Source organism: Heloderma suspectum, chromosome 1, assembly GCF_057233095.1.
Source record: "Heloderma suspectum isolate Gila_16-S chromosome 1, 16-S_ref, whole genome shotgun sequence".
Lineage (NCBI taxonomy): Eukaryota > Metazoa > Chordata > Lepidosauria > Squamata > Helodermatidae > Heloderma > Heloderma suspectum.
The window spans coordinates 372,331,756-372,349,426 of record NC_139458.1 but is presented as its reverse complement, the minus strand read 5'-3'; the positions used below and the strand labels follow the sequence as shown (position 1 = coordinate 372,349,426).

General features: G+C 44.0%; 1 protein-coding gene across 1 annotated transcript in view; it reads right to left on the bottom strand.

Annotated features, from left to right (window-relative positions):
- The window catches only part of LOC146359856 (cation channel sperm-associated auxiliary subunit epsilon-like), a 201,478-nt gene that overhangs the window by 2,657 nt on the left and 181,150 nt on the right, over window positions 1-17,671 (bottom strand). The window contains exons 20-21 of the mRNA XM_084828250.1: window positions 14,581-14,738; window positions 3,489-3,542 (exon numbers count right to left, since the gene is read on the bottom strand). Of these exons, the coding sequence (XP_084684376.1) occupies window positions 3,489-3,542; window positions 14,581-14,738 (212 nt within the window). The remainder of the gene's footprint in view (window positions 1-3,488; window positions 3,543-14,580; window positions 14,739-17,671) is intronic.

The following is a 17,671-nucleotide window of genomic DNA, read 5'->3' as shown; positions in this document are numbered from 1 at the left end:
GATCCTTCTCACTTGTAGTGTTGTTGAGCCACAAATCGCCCATTTGGTTTCTTTTTCCTAGGTACAGAACTTGGCATTTATCCCTATTAAATGTCATTCTGTTTTCTGCCCAGCGTTCCAGCCTATCAAGATCACTTTGAATTTTGTTTCTGTCTTCCAAAGTATTAGCTATCCCACCCAATTTTGTGTCATCTGCAAATTTTATCAGCATTCCCTGCACCTCCTCCTCCAAGTCATTAATAAAAACGTTGAAGAGCACTGGGCCCAGGACTGAGCCCTGTGGTAACCCCGCTCGTTACCTCTCCCCAGTTTGAGAAGATCCTATTGATAAGCACTCTTTGAGTCCCATTCTGTAGCCAATTGTGGATCCACTGGATCGTTGTTTCATCTAGCCCACTTTGAGCTACTTTGCTCATCAGGATATAATGGGACGCTCTGTTGAAAGCTTTGCTGAAGTCGAAGTATATTATGTCCACAGCATCCCCACAGTCCACAAGGGAGGTTACTTGATCAAAAAATGAGATCAGATTCGTCTGGCAGGATTTGTTCCTGACAAATCTATGTTGGCTTCGAGTAATCACGGCATTGTTTTCAAGGTGCTTACAGATGGATTGCTTTCTCATCTGCTCCAGAATTTTCCCAGGGATTGATGTCAGACTGACTGGTCTGAAGTTCCCAGGTTCCTCCTTTCTGCCCTTTTTGAAGATAAGGACAACATTAGCCCTCCTCCAAAAATCTGTCACTTCACCCGTCCTCCATGATATCTCAAAGATAATAGACTACCATAAAAGATAATGGTTCTGAGAGCTCTTCTGCCAGTTCCTTTATTACTCTAGGATGCAGTTCATCTGGCCCTGGAGATTTGAACTCATTCAAAGTCATTAGGTGTTCCTTGACCATATGCGTATCAGTCGCAAGCTGCAATCCTGCCCCTTCAGCCTGTACTCTGTCTTTGTTGGGGGCTCATAGACCCTCTTTTGGGAGAAGACTGAGCCAAAGTAGGAACTGAGCACTTCTGCCTTTTCTTTGTCATCTGCTGTCATTTTGCCATCCTTATTTAATAGTTGAACCACCATTTCTTTCCTTTCTCTTTTATTATGCACATATCTGAAGAAAGCTTTTTTGTTGCTTTTAGCATCCCTCCCTAACCTCAGCTCGTTCTCAGCTTTAGCCTTCCTGACACCATCCCTGCAATTCTGCGCTACCTGCCTGTACTCTTCCTTTGTAACTTGGCCTTCTTTCCACTTCCTATATGTGTCCTTTTTTGTTTTCAGGTCATCTCTAAGCTTTTTGCGAAACCACATTGGCTTCTTCTGTTGTCTTCCACCTTTCCTTCTTGTTGGAATTGTTTATAATTGTGCCTTGAAATTTCCTTTTTTAAAAGCTCCCACCCATCTTGGACTCCTTTTCTCATTAGAGTCACTGGCTATGGGACCTTACTGATCATTGTTCTGAGTTTATTAAAGTCAGCTTTCCTAAAACCCAGGGTATGCGTTTGACTACACGCGGCTTTTGCTTCCCTTAGAACCAAGAACTAAAGTACAACATGGTCGCTTTCCCCCAGAGTTCCTGTAACTGCTACTTTATCCACTAAGTCATCTCTGTTGGTTAGGATGAAGTCAAGGATAGCCGATCCTCTAGTTCCTTCCTCTACTTTCTGTAGGAGGAAGTTATCCGCCACACAAGTCAGGAATTTCTTGGAGAGGCCATGTTTTGCAGAATTTGTCTCCCAACAAATATCGGGGAAATTGAAGTCCCCCATGACTACTGCATCAGGCTTCCTTGAAACATTGGCTATTTGCTTTTCAAAAGTTTCAAAAGTAACGCTGGTAAGATAAAGTTGGAAAATAGAGATTGACAGAAATAAACTTCTTTTGGATTCTGTTAAATTGGAAATGTCAACTAGAGAATGGGGAAATCCAGGTGGACTGGAAGCTAAAATCAGTGAGAATTCCAAGTTTTTCATACATCTGTGGAAAACATTCCTAGTCAAATGTGGAACAACTTAGTGAAGAAAATAAGGAGTTGCAGTACCCTTAAAGACTAAGGGCACAATTGTATGCATGTTTACACAAAAAAGTCCTACATCTCCCAGCATTCCTCAGACAGCATGCTGGGAATTGTAGGACTTCTTTCTGGATAACTTTTGTGGGCGAGAAAGCTCACTTAATCAGATGCATAATTCATGAAATGTAACCTCAGGTGGCAGATGCATACACAGAGTGGAAACATTATAAACAGTGGAGTAAAAAACACACACCACAAAATGCAGTAAGTAAAGTCTGACATCTCTATGGGAAGCACAAATGTGTACAACATAACTAAGGTGACCATTCACAACAGCAATGTTTTGATAAATTAGCATCACAAAACTAGGAAGACTGAGTGAATAGCTCTGATGGGAGAGATAACCTTGGCCTCAGCTGAGTCCTAAACAGCCAGAATAAAAATCGAAGTATTTTCTCCTAATGTCAGTATTAAAGTAGTATAGCTAACGTAGGAAAATTACATTATTGTTATTTACTGCCGTTGGAAATTATCACTGTAACTATTGTACTTTGAGAGTTGCATAAAAATGTAATTCTCTTGCATTTCGTAGCCTTTTGATTCCACTGTTCACCATATCCTGCCCCCCATATCCTGAAGATATATACACTTGCCAGCTACGTATAATGAGCTCTACTCCACTAAAGCTTACACCACAATAAATCTTAGTCTTTACGTTGCCACAAGATTGGGGGTGTGGGTGGGGCTGTAACCTTCTGGAATATTAAGGAATGTAATTTATTTCCTTTTGTGTGCTTTGTAAAGTAAGCAATATATTTATTACAGTTTAAAGTATGTCATAATTAAATACCTGCTTCTTAGAACTTTAATTATGGGTTATGGTGAATAGTTCTCATGTGAGACTGTGCCACGTCAGAATATACAGAAGGGATCACTTTTTGACAGCATTGCTATAGCAATGTCTCTTAACATGTAGGAAGCTTTCCCAAACATGCTAGGCTTTTCAATTGGAGGGAAGATATGATGCAGAGGCGTGTTTAAACAAGTGATTGCCTGCGTGCATTCTGTGACAGTAGATTTTCATGACAGGCCAGTAGCAAATGACCACCTGATCTTTTTGAGTCAAATTTTACATATCGAGGAAAATTATATACCTTAATGTTAACAGTGTTCAATAGTTTCAAGGGGAAAGCTGAAGCTCTTAGGTTTTTAAGGTCAATATCCTCTCCTAAATGTCAGGGCATTGTTGTTCAGCTGATTTTAACTTTATAGCAGGAGAGTATATATAGAGCTAGGAAAAGGTCTGGGACTGCCCATAATGTGGCAGGAGGAGGACAGTTATTCCTTTTTACCTATTTTTGCCAAGATTATTGGAGTTACCCTACCCTACAGAGGATTTTTAAAAACATTTTTGGATTTTAAAGCAGGAAGCCTACTAATACTAATCATCACATCAATAAGTCACAGTTAATAAGAATTACCTTTTAATGATGCCATATGTACGGACTGCAAAGTATACTTTATACTCACAGAAGCTGGAATAGAAACAAGAGAGACTGCTGATTATTTCATAATTAAAAAATAGTCATCTCATAATGGAGGTAGGAAACCCTGAAAGAGCCAAGTTTCAGACCATCACTGCTTCAGAAAATTGTGGCATGTTCATTACAGTACCAATGCTGTGAAAAGAATAGTGACATAATTTGTATCTTTCCAGAGACGGTGCTACTGAGTGCTCTTCATTTGTTAGTTCTGATTTGCATCTTAGAATCTGGTCTGGCTATCCTCACCTTTTCTGTATGCTTATAATAATTTTACCAAAAAGTACTCCTTATACAGTTTTGCTAGTAAAATGCTCAGTGTTGCCAGCTTTCTGTTCACTTATTCTGGCAGGTTATTCTGGTTCTTTTGGAAACCTTTTGGGAGGATAGAGTTGTAAAGCAACAATGTAGCATATGTATGCATCCCATAAAACACTTTTAAAGCATAGTTTATGGTGATGTTTATGGCCTGCTGCCTGAAGACCAGTGCTGGAAGGGGTGTTTGGTGGAGAGAAGCTAACATCAAAGAGTTGAATATTTACATCTCCCTTACCCCACCCATTGCTGGAGCCTGACAAAGCCTGCTACTTGAAGATGAGCGCTGGAAGGGGTACCTCATGGAGAGAGATTGTTAAAACTCTTGAGTGTATGTGGAGCTTGAAGGAAGTTTTACCTCCCCAAGTGAGAGATGGAAGAAGGGATTGTGAGAGGAGCCTGGGTGAGAGCTGGAAGGAAGGCTGCCACAAGTAAGAGGTCTGGCTGCCAACCCATGTCTGTAGGCTAACTGGAGAACCCATCTGGAATGGAGATATATTTATCCTTGTAGGAAGTGTTTCTTATATTTCTGTGTAATGCTTTATTCTCTCTCCTATTTAGTGCTTAGTTATTGGATTTGGTTAGTTTATTTGTACTGTTTAGTTCGATATTGTATGTATTGATATTTCTGTTACGTATTTATCTGCCAACATTTTGGCTATTTGTAATTGTGTTGTATTTTTAAAATGCTGTTATATTTACTGCTGTTTTGATATGCTTGTCAATTCTCATCTGTTCATTTGTTATGTTGTGAGCTGCTTTGGGCCCAATTTTGTGGAAAAGCGGCATACAAATAAAGAGATGAGATGTGTTCCCTATTTATGTATAAAGAGAAAGGCATGTAGACAGTCCTTCCTGCCAAGATCGTCAGATGTAAAGTTTACACCTGTGCCCTTTTTGCGATGTGTACACATGGTGAGAAAGGCAGGCTGCTTACCTGTAACCTTAATTCTTCAAGTGGTCATCTGCGCTTGCGCTGGGCCTCTTTCGGGAAACGTCTAAAGCTGAAAAATGTTTTGGCGGAAACCCTCCCCCACTATCTACTGCACATATTCCAGTGGGTTCCTGTCCATTCCCTCAGTTCCTTGAGATCGCCTAGTGTGGCCTCAGATCCAAGGGAAAAAACACACCTCACTCTGTACCCACATCAGAACTGACATCGACACTGAAGTGATGACAGTGGATGGGTTGTGTGAATGCACAGATGACCACTCAAGGAACTGCAGTAACAGGTAAGGAACCTGCCTTTCTTCTTCATGGTCTCTGTGCTTCACACGTATGAGCTATTATCAAGCTCACCTACTGGAGGTGGGTAGGTGTCACACTATAAGATCGATGATAGCATGGCTCGCCCAAAGGCACAGTCTGAACATGCTTTGACATCCAGTTTGTAGTCCTTTATAAACATCAAGAGTTTTGACCAGGTCGCTGCTTTGCATAAGCTTGACAATGGAACACCTTTGCCAAAGGGTGTAGATGTGGCAACCTCTCGTGTCAAATGCACCTGCATGTGAGATAGGTGCTTCAGGCCAGACAGCATATAGGCTAAACAGATTGTTTGTACAGTCCATGAAGCTAGCCTTTGAGACAATACAGGAAGACCCTTCTTAGGGCCCCCATAGCAAATGAAAAGTTGTATTGTACAGAAAGATACTGTTCTCAACTTCTAAAAAGCCTCACACCCAAAGCATGCAGCTTCCTCTCCAGTTCAGAAGATGGCTCTGGGGAAAAAAGTCAGCAGTGAAATAGATTGGTTGACATGGAAATTGGAGACCACCTTTGGTAAAAAGTCAGCATCTGGTCTCAGGTCCACTTTGTCCCTGTGGGAAATCATATAGGGATGATCAGCTCTTAAATCACACATTTCGCTAACACATCTGCAGGAAGTAATAGCAACCAACAAGGCAACTTTCCACGACAACAGACAGACATCTGCCGTGACCATAGGCTCGAAGGACTTTGAAAGTAAAGCATGCAAGACAACAGAGAGACTCTACCAAGGCACCAGAGTTCTCACTGGAGGTGCTAAATTCTTTAACCCACACAAAAACTGACAAGTAGTGAGGTGTGTAAACAGGGAAAAACATTGTACTTGCCCTCTATAAGATGAGAGGGCTACTAAATAACCTCTTATGGATGAAATGGAGGGAAGAAGTAGAACAGCTCTCCTTGCCACCAGAGTTGGAATGCATCACCCCATGACAATCAGCTGATCCCTGCTCTTGTGCAAATTCGAGAGAGAAGAGGTAGAACAGCTCTCCTTGCCACCACAGTTGGAAAGCATTACGCAATTACAATCAGCTGATCCCCACTCTTGTGCAGAATCTCCTGCAAATCGCATTTGATGGAGTTGCAAATAAGTCTGCTGTTGGATGAACCCAACTCCAGAATAGGTGATGTAGGATGGCCGGGGACATCTGCCACTCTTTAGAAGATCGATATGACCAGCTCAGAGTGTCTGCCAAGACATTTTCCCCTGCAATGTGAAGAGCGCTCAAAAAGATATTCTGCTGAATTGCCCAATCGAATATGTCCATCGTGAGATTCATGAGCTTGGAAGAATGTGTGCCCCCTTGTTTCTTGATGTGCCAAAGCACAGCCATATTATCGGTAAGGTTCTGTACATGCCTTCCCCCCAGGTAAGTCTTGAAGGCACACATCGCTTTCCAGACCGCGAGGAATTCCAGGAAATTGATGTGATGCTGTTTCTCCGCTCCGGACCAAACTCCTTCGATTCGAAGAGGACCACAGTGTGCCCCCCCCATCCCAAGAGGGAAACATCTGTTGTTAATATTTGAGTAGGGGACGATTGGACAAAAGGAGCGCCTTGACACAGGTTGTGTGGCTGCATCCACCACAGAAGGGACTCGGTGATCTTGTCTGGAATCTTTAAGTGACAGTGTTGAACATTGGTGGTGGAATCTAAGTTCCAGACCAGCCAGTTTTGTAATGGTCACATCTGAAGCTTTGCCCAATGTACAACTGTTGACCATCGCTGCCATATGTCCTAGGAGCATTTGAATCTTATGACCGGTGACTAGACACCAAGAGTAGAGGGTCTTTGCTAGGATGATTAATTATTCCCACCACTGTAGAGAGAGGTAAGTGTGTGCAACTGTCGAATCCAGTAGCGCCCCTACAAAGTGGAGTTTTTAAGTTGGCCTTAAAGTTGACTTTTCTTTGTTCACATACAAGCCTAATGCCCCCAGAAAGTTCAGAACAATCTCAATGGCACAACACAGGGAGTCTTTGGAATCCAAGACGAGAAGCCATTAGTCCAGGTAAGGGTAGACTTTGATGTCCTGAAGTCAAAGGTATGCACACACAACCGCCATGCACTTTGTGAAGAGTCTTGGGATGGTTGATAGCCAAAAGGGCAGGACCCCAAATTGGAACACGTCAGTACCAATGACGAACCTCAAGTACTTCTGGTGAGCCTCTGCAATTGCTATCTGGAAATCTGTGTCCTTCAGGTCTATGGCTGCAAACCAAACACCTTTCTGGAAGAGAGGAAGAATCGATGCCAGCATGGTCATTCTGAACTTCCTGGGGGTAATGAACCTGTTTAAATTCCTTGAATCTAGGACTGGGTGGAATTAGGGATGTCAGAGAATTCTGCCACGGATCTCGGGGAGGCTGAATGCCAGTGCATTCGGCCCCCCAAAATCGGTGGCGGGACAGCCTGCCACCCCCCTGGGACAAGACTTACCTGGGGCAGATCTTCCGGGAGGTGGCGGCTTTGGTGGCGGCGGCGGCCGGTCTTCCAACCGGCTGCCGCCACCGCCATTTCCCGTTAAAAAAAAAAAAGGCGTGATAGGCTACATAAAGATTTACGTAGCCTATCACGGCTAGGTTTTAAAAAAACCACGTGATAGGCTACGTAAATGTTTACGTAGCCTATCACGTCTGACTCAAAAACCCCACAAAACCACGCGTACGCAAATGGCGGCAGCTATGGCCGCTGCCATTTGCGTTCCTTATTTTGGCACATCTTAGTCTACGTCAAGATTTACGTAGACTAAGACGGTGAAAATAAGGGGAACGCAAATAGCGTAGCATCCGCTACGCTATTTGCGTTCCCCTTATTTTCGCCATCTTAGTCTACGTAAATCTTGACGTAGACTAAGACGTGCCAAAATAAGGAACGCAAATGGCAGCGGCTGTGATTGCCGCCATTTGCGTAGGCGCGTTGTTGTTGTTTTTTTAAAGTCAGACGTGATAGGCTACGTAAAGATTTAAGTAGCCCATCACGGCTGACTGCAGGGACGCAAACGGCGGCAGCGACGGCCGCTGCCATTTGCGTCCCTGCTAGCCAGCGGCCGGATGTCCAGCTGCTGGCGGAGCCGGCTGGCGGCTCAGCAGAATCCCTGCGGAGCAGAGCCGGCCGGCGAGGATTCCAGGGATTCCGCCTCTCCCCCACCATCAACATAATCCGCGAAAAGGTAAGTGACTTTCGTACATCCCTAGGTGGAATCCTCCATCCCGTTTCGGTAGTGTGAAATACTGGGGGGAAAAGCCGTTCTCTGGTTAATATGGGAGAATTCTTGGAATTGCTCCTTTCTGGAGCAGGATCGTCATTTCCAGAAAATGGCCTCTGATGGGGGTGTCACTCAAACAGTACCCAATGGGGAAAGTGTTGTTGTTGTTTATTCGGTCAGTCGCTTCCGACTCTTCGTGACTTCATGGACCAGCCCACGCCAGAGCTTCCTGTTGGCCGTCGCCACCCCAGCTCCCCCAAGGTCGAATCCATCACCTCCAGAATTTCATCCATCCATCTTGCTCTTGGTCGGCCCCTCTTCCTTTTGCCTTCCACATTCCCTAGCATCAGCATCTTCTCCAGGGTGTTCTGTCTACTCATTATGTGGCCAAAGGACTCCAGTTTTGCCTTTCATATCATTCCCTCAAGTGAGCAGTCTGGCTTGATTTCCTGGAGGATGGACTGGTTTGATCTTCTTGCAGTCCAAGGCGCACTCAGAATTTTTCTCCAGCACCACAGTTCAAAAGCATCTATCTTCCTTCGCTCAGCCTTCCTTATGGTCCAGCTCTCGCAGCCATAGGTTACTACGGGGAATACCATTGCTTGAACTATGCGGACCTTTGTTGTCAGTGTGATGTCTCTGCTCTTCACTATTTTATCAAGATTTGTCATTGCTCTCCTCTCAAGAAGTAAACGTCTTCTGATTTCCTGGCTGCAGTCAGCGTCTGCAGGAATCTTTGCACCTAGAAAGACAAAGTCTGTCACTGCCTCCACGTTTTCTCCCTCTATTCGCCAGTTCTCAATCAAGCTGGTTGCCATAATCTTGGTTTTTTTGAGGTTTAACTGCACCCCAGCTTTTGCACTTTCTTCTTTCACCTTCGTTATGAGGTTCCTCAGCTCCTCCTCACTTTCAGCCATCAAAGTGGTATCATCTGCATATCGGAGATTGTTAATGTTTCTTCCAGCGATTTTAACTCCAGCCTTGGCTTCATCAAGCTCAGCACGTCAGCATACAGGGTGAATAGGTAGGGTGAGAGTATACAGCCCTACCGTACTCCTTTCCCAATCTTAAACCAGTCCGTTGTTCCATGGTCTGTTCTTACCATTCCTACTTGGTCGTTATACAGATTCCTCAGGATGCAGACAAGATGACTTGGTATCCCCATACCACCAAGAACTTGCCACAATTTGTTATGATCCACACAGTCAAAGGCTTTAGAATAGTCAATAAAACAGAAATAGATGTTTTTCTGAAACTCCCTGGCTTTCTCCATTATCCAGCCAATATTGGCTATTTGGTCTCTAGTTCCTCTGCCTTTTCTAAACCCAGCTTGTACATCTGGCAATTCTCGTTCCATGAATTGCTGGAGTCTACCTTGCAAGATCTTGTGCATTACCTTACTGGCATGTGAAATAAGTGCCACTTTTCGATAGTTTGAACATTCTTTGGTGCTTCCCTTTTTTGGCATGGGGATATAAGTTGATTTTTTCCAATCTGTTGGCCATTCTTGTGTTTTCCAAATTTGCTGGCATATGGCATGCATCACCTTGACAGCATCATCTTGCAAGATTTTAAACAGTTCAGCTGGGATACCGGCATCTCCTGCTGCCTTGTTATTAGCAATGCTTCTTAAGGCCCATTCAACCTCACTCTTCAGGATGTCTGGCTCTAGCTCACTGACCACACTGTCAAATCTATCCCCGATATTATTATCCTTCCTATACAGATCTTCCGTATATTCTTGCCACCTTTTCTTGATCTCTTCTGCTTCTGTTAGGTCCCTGCCATCTTTGTTTTTGATCATACCCATTTTTGCCTGGAATTTACCGCCGATGTTTCTAATTTTCTGGAAGAGGTCTCTTGTCCTTCCTATTCTATTATCTTCTTCCGCTTCCGCGTTTGTTTAAAAATAATTCCTTATCTCTTCTGGCTAACCTCTGGAATTTTGCATTTAATTGGGCATATCTCCCCCTATCACTGTTGCCTTTTGCTTTCCTTCTTTCTTGGGCTGCTTCCAGTGTCTCAGCAGACAGCCATCTTGCCTTCTTGGTTTTCTTTTTCTTTGGGACTTTTTTGTTGCCTCCTCCTGAACAATGTTGCGAACTTCTGTCCATAGTTCTGCTGGGACCCTATCTACTAAATCTAGTCCCTTAAAACTATTCTTCACCTCCACTGCATATTCATGAGGAATATTAGTGAGCTAATATCTAACTGATCTGTGGGTCTTCCCTATTCTCTTTAGTCTGATTCTAAATTGTGCAATAAGAAGTTGGTGATCTGAACTACAATCAGCTCCAGGTCTTGTTTTTACCAACTGCATAGATGTCCGCCACCTTTGGCTACAAAGGATGTAGTCAATCTGATTTCGGTGTTGACCGTCTGGTGAAGTCCATGTATAAAGTCTCTTAGGTTGTTGGAAGAGAGTGTTTGTTATGCACAGTGAGTTGTCTTGGCAAACTTCTATCAGCCTATGTCCTGCTTCATTTTGCTCTCCCAGACCATGCTTGCCTGTAATTCCAGGTGTCGTTTGACTACCCACCTTAGCATTCCAGTCTCCTGTAATGAAAATAACACCTTTTTTTGGCGTATTATCCAGTAGGTGCTGCAGATCCTCATAGAACTGATCTACTTCTGCTTCTTCAGCATCTGTGGTTGGGGCGTATATTTGGATCACTCTGATGTTAAATGGCTTACCCTGAATTCGAATTGAGATCATTCTGTCATTTTTTGGATTGTAAAAAAGCACTGCTTTAGCCACTTTATTATTAATTATGAAGGCTACTCCATTTACTCCATGGGGAAAGGGTATTGAACTCTATTTTGTAGCCCTGACTGATTATATTTAACATTGAATTGTCTGTTGTTATTGTGTTCCAGGCTGAAAGGAATCAAACCAGGATGGTGCCAAAAAAGGGCTGATTGGGGAGACTGTACACGGTGAGTATCAGAAAGTCAAAGCTGATATTTGGATGAAGAGTCATTTCGTCTGCCGCCCTGGCAGTATTTAGAGGAAGGCGTTTGCTTCTTCTGTTGCTGGGATGGCTGATACCAAGAGTAATGTTCGGATTACTGTTTGGTGGGTTATGGTTGTTTACGAAACCACGTGTGAGGCCTGTAGTGTTGTTGCTGTGGTTGAGGCCTCAGACCCATCTTTCTGGCAGTTGTTTTCACCTTTTGGACTGAGTCCATCTGTTCATCTGTCTTGGCATTGAACAGACCTTCTCCATCGAATGGCAGGACCTCAATCCTGGATTGAGCCTGTGGTGTCATGCCCACAGATTGCAACCACGCATGTCTCCTGAGCGTGATCACTCCCACCATGGATTTTGCACTGCTGTCAGCTGCGAGGTGGGAACTGTTAATCTGCTGTATTGAAAGTTTGACAGCTTTTGCATGAGAAACTCTGGCAAGATCCCTCTGGTCATCTGGGAGGTATGCACAAAGAGAGTTCATTTTCTCCCAGAGAAACAGCTGGTATGGCCATCATGATCTGATAGTTAGCTACACGGAGGCCAAGAGCAGCTGAAGAGTACAGACACCAACCAAGTAGATCCAATCTCCTACCCTCTTTATCCACAGACGATGCATGGATCTTTTGCGATCGCCCCTGTGCCGACTCAACAATAATGGAGTTAGGATGTGGATGTGAGTATAGAAAAGCATCTTTCTCCTAGACTCAGCACAAGCACTCAAGCCTTTTGGATGTAGGAGCCATCAAGGATGGGGTCTTCCACAACTGCTGTACCATTTGGAGGAAGGTTGGAAGAAAAGGAACTACCACTGGTTTTGATGATTCAGTACCAACAGCATCAAAAACCAGATCTTGGATGTGTTGCTCCAGTTGTTGAACACTGATTCCTAGAGACTGAGCCATTCTACTGACTTTCTCAGAAAAATGGAACATGTCCTCAGAGGGTGGTGCTCCCTCTTGGTTCCCAGCAACATCATCTGGAAAGGAGGCAGAAGAAGGGATGGAAGAATAAGAAAATGAATTGGACGAGTAATCAGTTGAATTATGAGGTGAAGATGGTCTGTGCACAGGAGCAGACAGAGAGTTTGCCAGATATCTGGTATGATCATAATAACACTCTTGATCCCGAGAATAGTGCCAGTCACCAAAAATATAATGCCTCAGAGGTGGGGAAGACCATTCAGAGCATCTATCCCAGTCCCTGGGTGGAGATCTGGATCTTTCTCTGTATTGGTGCCCGTATCAACGGTCTATATTGAGAGATCTGATGGGCTCAGGAGAATGGAATTGATATTGTCAAACTCAAGAAGGAGAACTCCCTCGATGTGCGGGATGATGCTTCTGGACAACAGAAGAAGGCTGATGCTCTTGAAGTGGAGAGATCACTTGATCTCGAGGTACTGGTGGAGGTGGAGATAATTCCAAAATCTTTCCCTCCAAAGCCGTAGACATTTGCTCAATCACAGGGGCGCTCGGTACTGATGGGAGTGCTCATATCGGCAAGTCCATTAATGGAGGTGGTGTTGGAACGTTGGTCTTTGAAGGTTTATCAACACTCCTCTTTCTTTTTCTTTTTCATGGCCTCTGGTCCAGACTTTGGATTCTTTGCCTTTTTTGAGAGCTTCTTCACTAATGAAAGCATTAGTGAGTGCCCAGGAATTGGCAGGTCTACTCGGTCAGCAACAGGGGCCGAGGACTGTGGAGAGGAGGGTTTTGAAGAAGACATAGCGGCTGCTGTCTTCTTTTTTACACTAAAGTCGTTCGGTTTTTTAGGATCTACCACTAGCAAGGCTCTTCTCTAAAGCTCTGCTTTCAGGCTATCCAACCTATTTTTCCTTGCCTGCTTGGTAAACGATTGGCAAAACGAGCAAGTCTCAGGTAAATGTGCCTCTCCCAAGCAAAAAAGACAGAAGGAATAAGGATCAGTTGGAGGCAACTTACTCCAGTATTTCACACATTTCCGAAAGGGAGCCTTTGAGACCATATGCTGTAAAGGCTGCAGCTGTGGCTCATCACACATGATGGAAAAAGATTCGATGAAACTAATATATATAAATACACACACACATGTGCACGCACACACACACACACACACACAATGAGAGAGAGAAGAAAATAACTATAAAAAGAGAAGAAGAAATAAATCCTCAGTAATAGTGCAAAGCACTAAAAAGTTCTAATGATGGATGAAGATGAAGATCCTGAAGAGACAACCGACTAGGCAGTTAAAAGAGAACTGAGGGAACGGGTGGGAACCCGCTGGGCTATGCACAGTAGACAGTGGGGGAGGGTTCCCCCCAAAACGTTCCTTAGCTTTAGAAGTTTCCTGAAAGAGGCTCATTGCAGGCACAGAGCCCCATATGTGTGATGCACAGAAACCACAAAGAAGAACCTGTAATTGCGAGTATGTGTACACAGATGAAATCAAATGAATACGGTCTTTGCCGTGGACATACAGCATTTTCATACCCTGTCTAGGAAAACTCTGAAAGTGAAAATGTTAAAAAAAAACCTGTACTTGTACATTGCCAGACTTCTTTTTTTTCCTTCCCTTTTGGATACAGGAAGTGTTTAGAGGGGATGGGACAGGGCCATTCTGAGGATGGACCTACTGTAACCCATCATGGGCAAGATTCTAAATTTTGTGTTCCTTACTGCATGGTAACACTTATGTTTTTGTGCTCCTAAGTAATTAAGGGCGCAATCCTATGGCTGCTAGTCAGCGGCTAGATGGCCATAGGATAGGTTAGTTCCCTGAGAACTCACCTTCACTCCCTCCCGCACTGCCTCGTAGGCAGCATGGAACAGCCCCATGTGGAGCGGTGAAAACAGGGTATTCCAAGGAATGTGGAGCAGTGAAAACAGGGTATGCCAAGGCGGGGAAGTAGGAAATCTAGTACAACACATCCAACGTGTTGTCCAGCCACCGGTTCCCATGCTCTGACTTCCTGCAGCTAGACAGCCGAAATCGCCTGTCTAGCTGCAAATGCAGGACAGCTGAAGCGCAGAGGGGACGATCCCCTCCACGCTTCTTCTGCCTTGCATTGGATAGGCAGTTGCCTCTGAATTCGGAGGTGGCCCCCTATCCCAGTAGGATTCCTCCCTAAGCCAAGGGAATTTTTGAGCTAGCTGCCATTGAATTTTCTTTCCTATTGACCTGCCATCACCATACATTTAAGGATCAACATGATTACAGTGTATAAACAAGTTCTAATCATGTAACTACAATTATACACAATAGTTCAAATTCTAATATCATAAAGCTAACCTGTAGTTTGGGTCCAATATTAACAACTGGAACATGAAAATGCCAGTATAGTATTGAGGCCAAATGACAGAATTGATGCCAGAGTGGTTCATGATTTCATATGGCTTATCTAAGTCTCCTGGATATTCTTCTTCAGCTACAAAACAGGATCTATAATTCTATGGGAGAAAGTGCAAATAACTTATCATAAGATACACATGCATAGTATATGAGGGATTAATAAATTCAGACCACGTCTGCCATACATACGTTGTATGGAGAACAACTAACAAAGCTACTGTTGTGTCACAAAGAGCTTGTATTATAAATCAGTAGTTGATTATGTAGTTGTTGGATTTGATAAATACTTTTCTATGAGGCCGTATAACAAAACAGTATAGTATGTGTGTATTGGCAATTATTATATTCAAAGCATTTTCTATCATTATTAGATTGCCATCCAATTTGGAATTTTTCCCACTTGTTCAGAATTCATAGTAAAAAAAAAAGGGAAAGAGATTCATCGGGTTGGGTGCAGCAAAAGTCTCCTGTGAACGGAAGGGCTCCTTCCGTCAGTGGGAGACTTTTGAGCCAGTTTTTCACTGGCTGAATGGGTGAGGAGGCAATCTTCACCAATTTCTCCTCTTCCCCTGCAGTCACCTATGCCCCTGAAAATATGCTCCAGAGGGTTGGAGGAGCCTCCAAAACAGTGGGAGAAATTGTATTGGCCCCAGGAGCATAGCCAAGTCATTTATAGTGTTAGAGAGGCCTAGAAATCCATGTTTGCTTAAGTTCATTACTGGTGCACTTCCCTTGCTAGTAAGCCTCTGAGCATGTGCAGATGAGTCAAAAGGCCAATAACAGCCTTCTCAGTGCATTCTTTACTAATGAGTAGAAAGCCTTATCAAGCACTCTGCCTGGGAAGTGAAGTTTGTCTACAGGTGGCTGTGCTTGAGAACCAAACACTTCTAGCCTATGCTGGGAAGGAACGCTAGGGGTGCTTACTAGTGTCATGCTGCCTCATTGCTTTTATTTTATTTGTTTTATTGTATAAAACCCATTTGACCCAATGACTCGGGGTTCAGAGAAGCTGTCTGATCCAACCATTGGGTATGCCTGTGTGCTGTAAGTTACCCAATAAAGTACTCCTTGTAAGTAAACCTTTGAATCTGATGTATCACTATCTTGGCACCTCTAAATTACGAGTTCAGAGCCTACAGCTGGGGCAACACATTTGGTGCAGTGAGCAGGGTGCCAAAAATACTGCTATGTTCAGATTCAAAGGGAAGGAGGATCGGGGGGTTGGTGTGTTAAACCGACTCCCAGGCTGGCCATAGGAGGGTCTGCGGGGTCCAGCCGCAAAGCAATTGGTAGTCCTGAAGGGCCCGATTGCATGGCCAGAGGTCAAAAAGGACTGCACACCAGTGGGCCTGGAAACTGCATTAGAATCTCTGCAGCTGGAGTGGTCAGCTAAAGAGAAGCAGCGTGCAGGACCTCTAGCATGGTTATTGCTGACAGCTTTAAGAGCTGTCGGGCAGAAGGAGTTGGAACGGAGAGAGGAAACAGCAGAACAGCTCAAGGATGAGCTAGATAAAGAGTGAGATCTGAGGATGTTAATTAGAGAAACGTTGCAGGACAGCCTGGCCTCTAATGAGGCATGGGGGCGTGAAGCTGAAGAAGTAGCCGTTAGGCTGATACATGGAGGTCAGAAGAATTGCCTACAGCGTGGCATCATCACTTTGCCTGATTGGGATGAAATCCCTAAGAGGTGGAAACTGAAACTGAACACCCTGAAGATGAAGACAGAGAATGGAATAAAGGTGAAAAATCAGTTCCCCCGGGGCACAGGCTATGCTCCTCTTAGAGCGGGAAGCACACCAGAGGATGGTCCCAAGGCAGAATGAAGCAGAGAGACCATATTGAAGATCTCTGTCAAGGTAACTGTGTTTAGCTGTGAGCAGTTCTAGAATTGCATACAGCCTGTAGCTACTGACCATTAGCTATATGACTTTTGAAGAGTGTAACCATTAAGCTTTTGCCGTGGGATTCCCTCTAATAAAGAAATCTGACTGAATTGAGTGTCCAGTGTTGGACTGCCTGAGCGTGTGTGCTGAAGAGATCGAGAAAATGCTACTACCATGCTCCTGCAAGCTGCAATAAACTGTGTAAGATGGGAGACCCAACTTGATTGAGAAGAAAAGAAGATATTGGAGTAGCTGTCTTCAAAAACAGTGAGATTTGTGTAGCCGGCTGGCTGATGGTGTCAGTGATGTTACAATTGCAAATTAAGACTGTTTTCCTGTTTGAGACCCCAGTGGAAAAAAGCTGACCTGGGTAATTTGTCGCCCCTGACAAAGCAAGAATTTGGCTGCCCTGTATCTCATCATGTCTTGTTTCGAACTTGGGATTTGCAAAAACAAACTGGGAAGTTTTAACTTCAAGTCCTGCAAATCACCTTGCCGCCACCTCCCAAAGAAGATTGATGGCTGCATAAAGAATGCAAGTATAAGGTGACCCCCATCACCCCCCTGAAACTCAGCATCCTGAGTTTCAGCACTTTGCTTTCGTGTGCCAGGTTGAGGGAGAAGAGAAGAGGGGTGTGTGTGTGTGTGTCATGTTGTAAATCCCTGGCTAGCCTGTCTAGTGATTGATAGCCCCCAAAGTTTCCCCCCACACACAAGCCTCAGTTTCCTTAGTCCTTGTTTAAGAAGTGTTTAAAAGTATAATTGTTGTTCTGTTGCTGTTTAGAGCCATGCAGTTTAAACTGCCCTGTAATTGTAAGTGTACTTTTGCAGAAGGGTGGGGGAGCATAGCCGATCTCTCCTTTTCTCCTTGCCAAAGAGATGGTTTTGCTGTTTTTAATGTGTTTGAAATAGCTTAGATTTAGATTGCCAAGTAGACCCATTGAAAGTTCAGAAGCACTGGCAATGTGTTTACAAGCTCCCTAGCTTGGATAGTCGCTTCCCCTCAGCAATCTCTGAGCAACCAAGCTGAGAAAGTGTGAGGGGAGGGGAGTAAATTTTTAGAGTAAAAAGGTGTTATGAGAGCAAAAATGTCAAAGCCCAACTTCAGTAATGCAGTGAGGCCTTGTAAGTTATAGCCAAGATTTGAC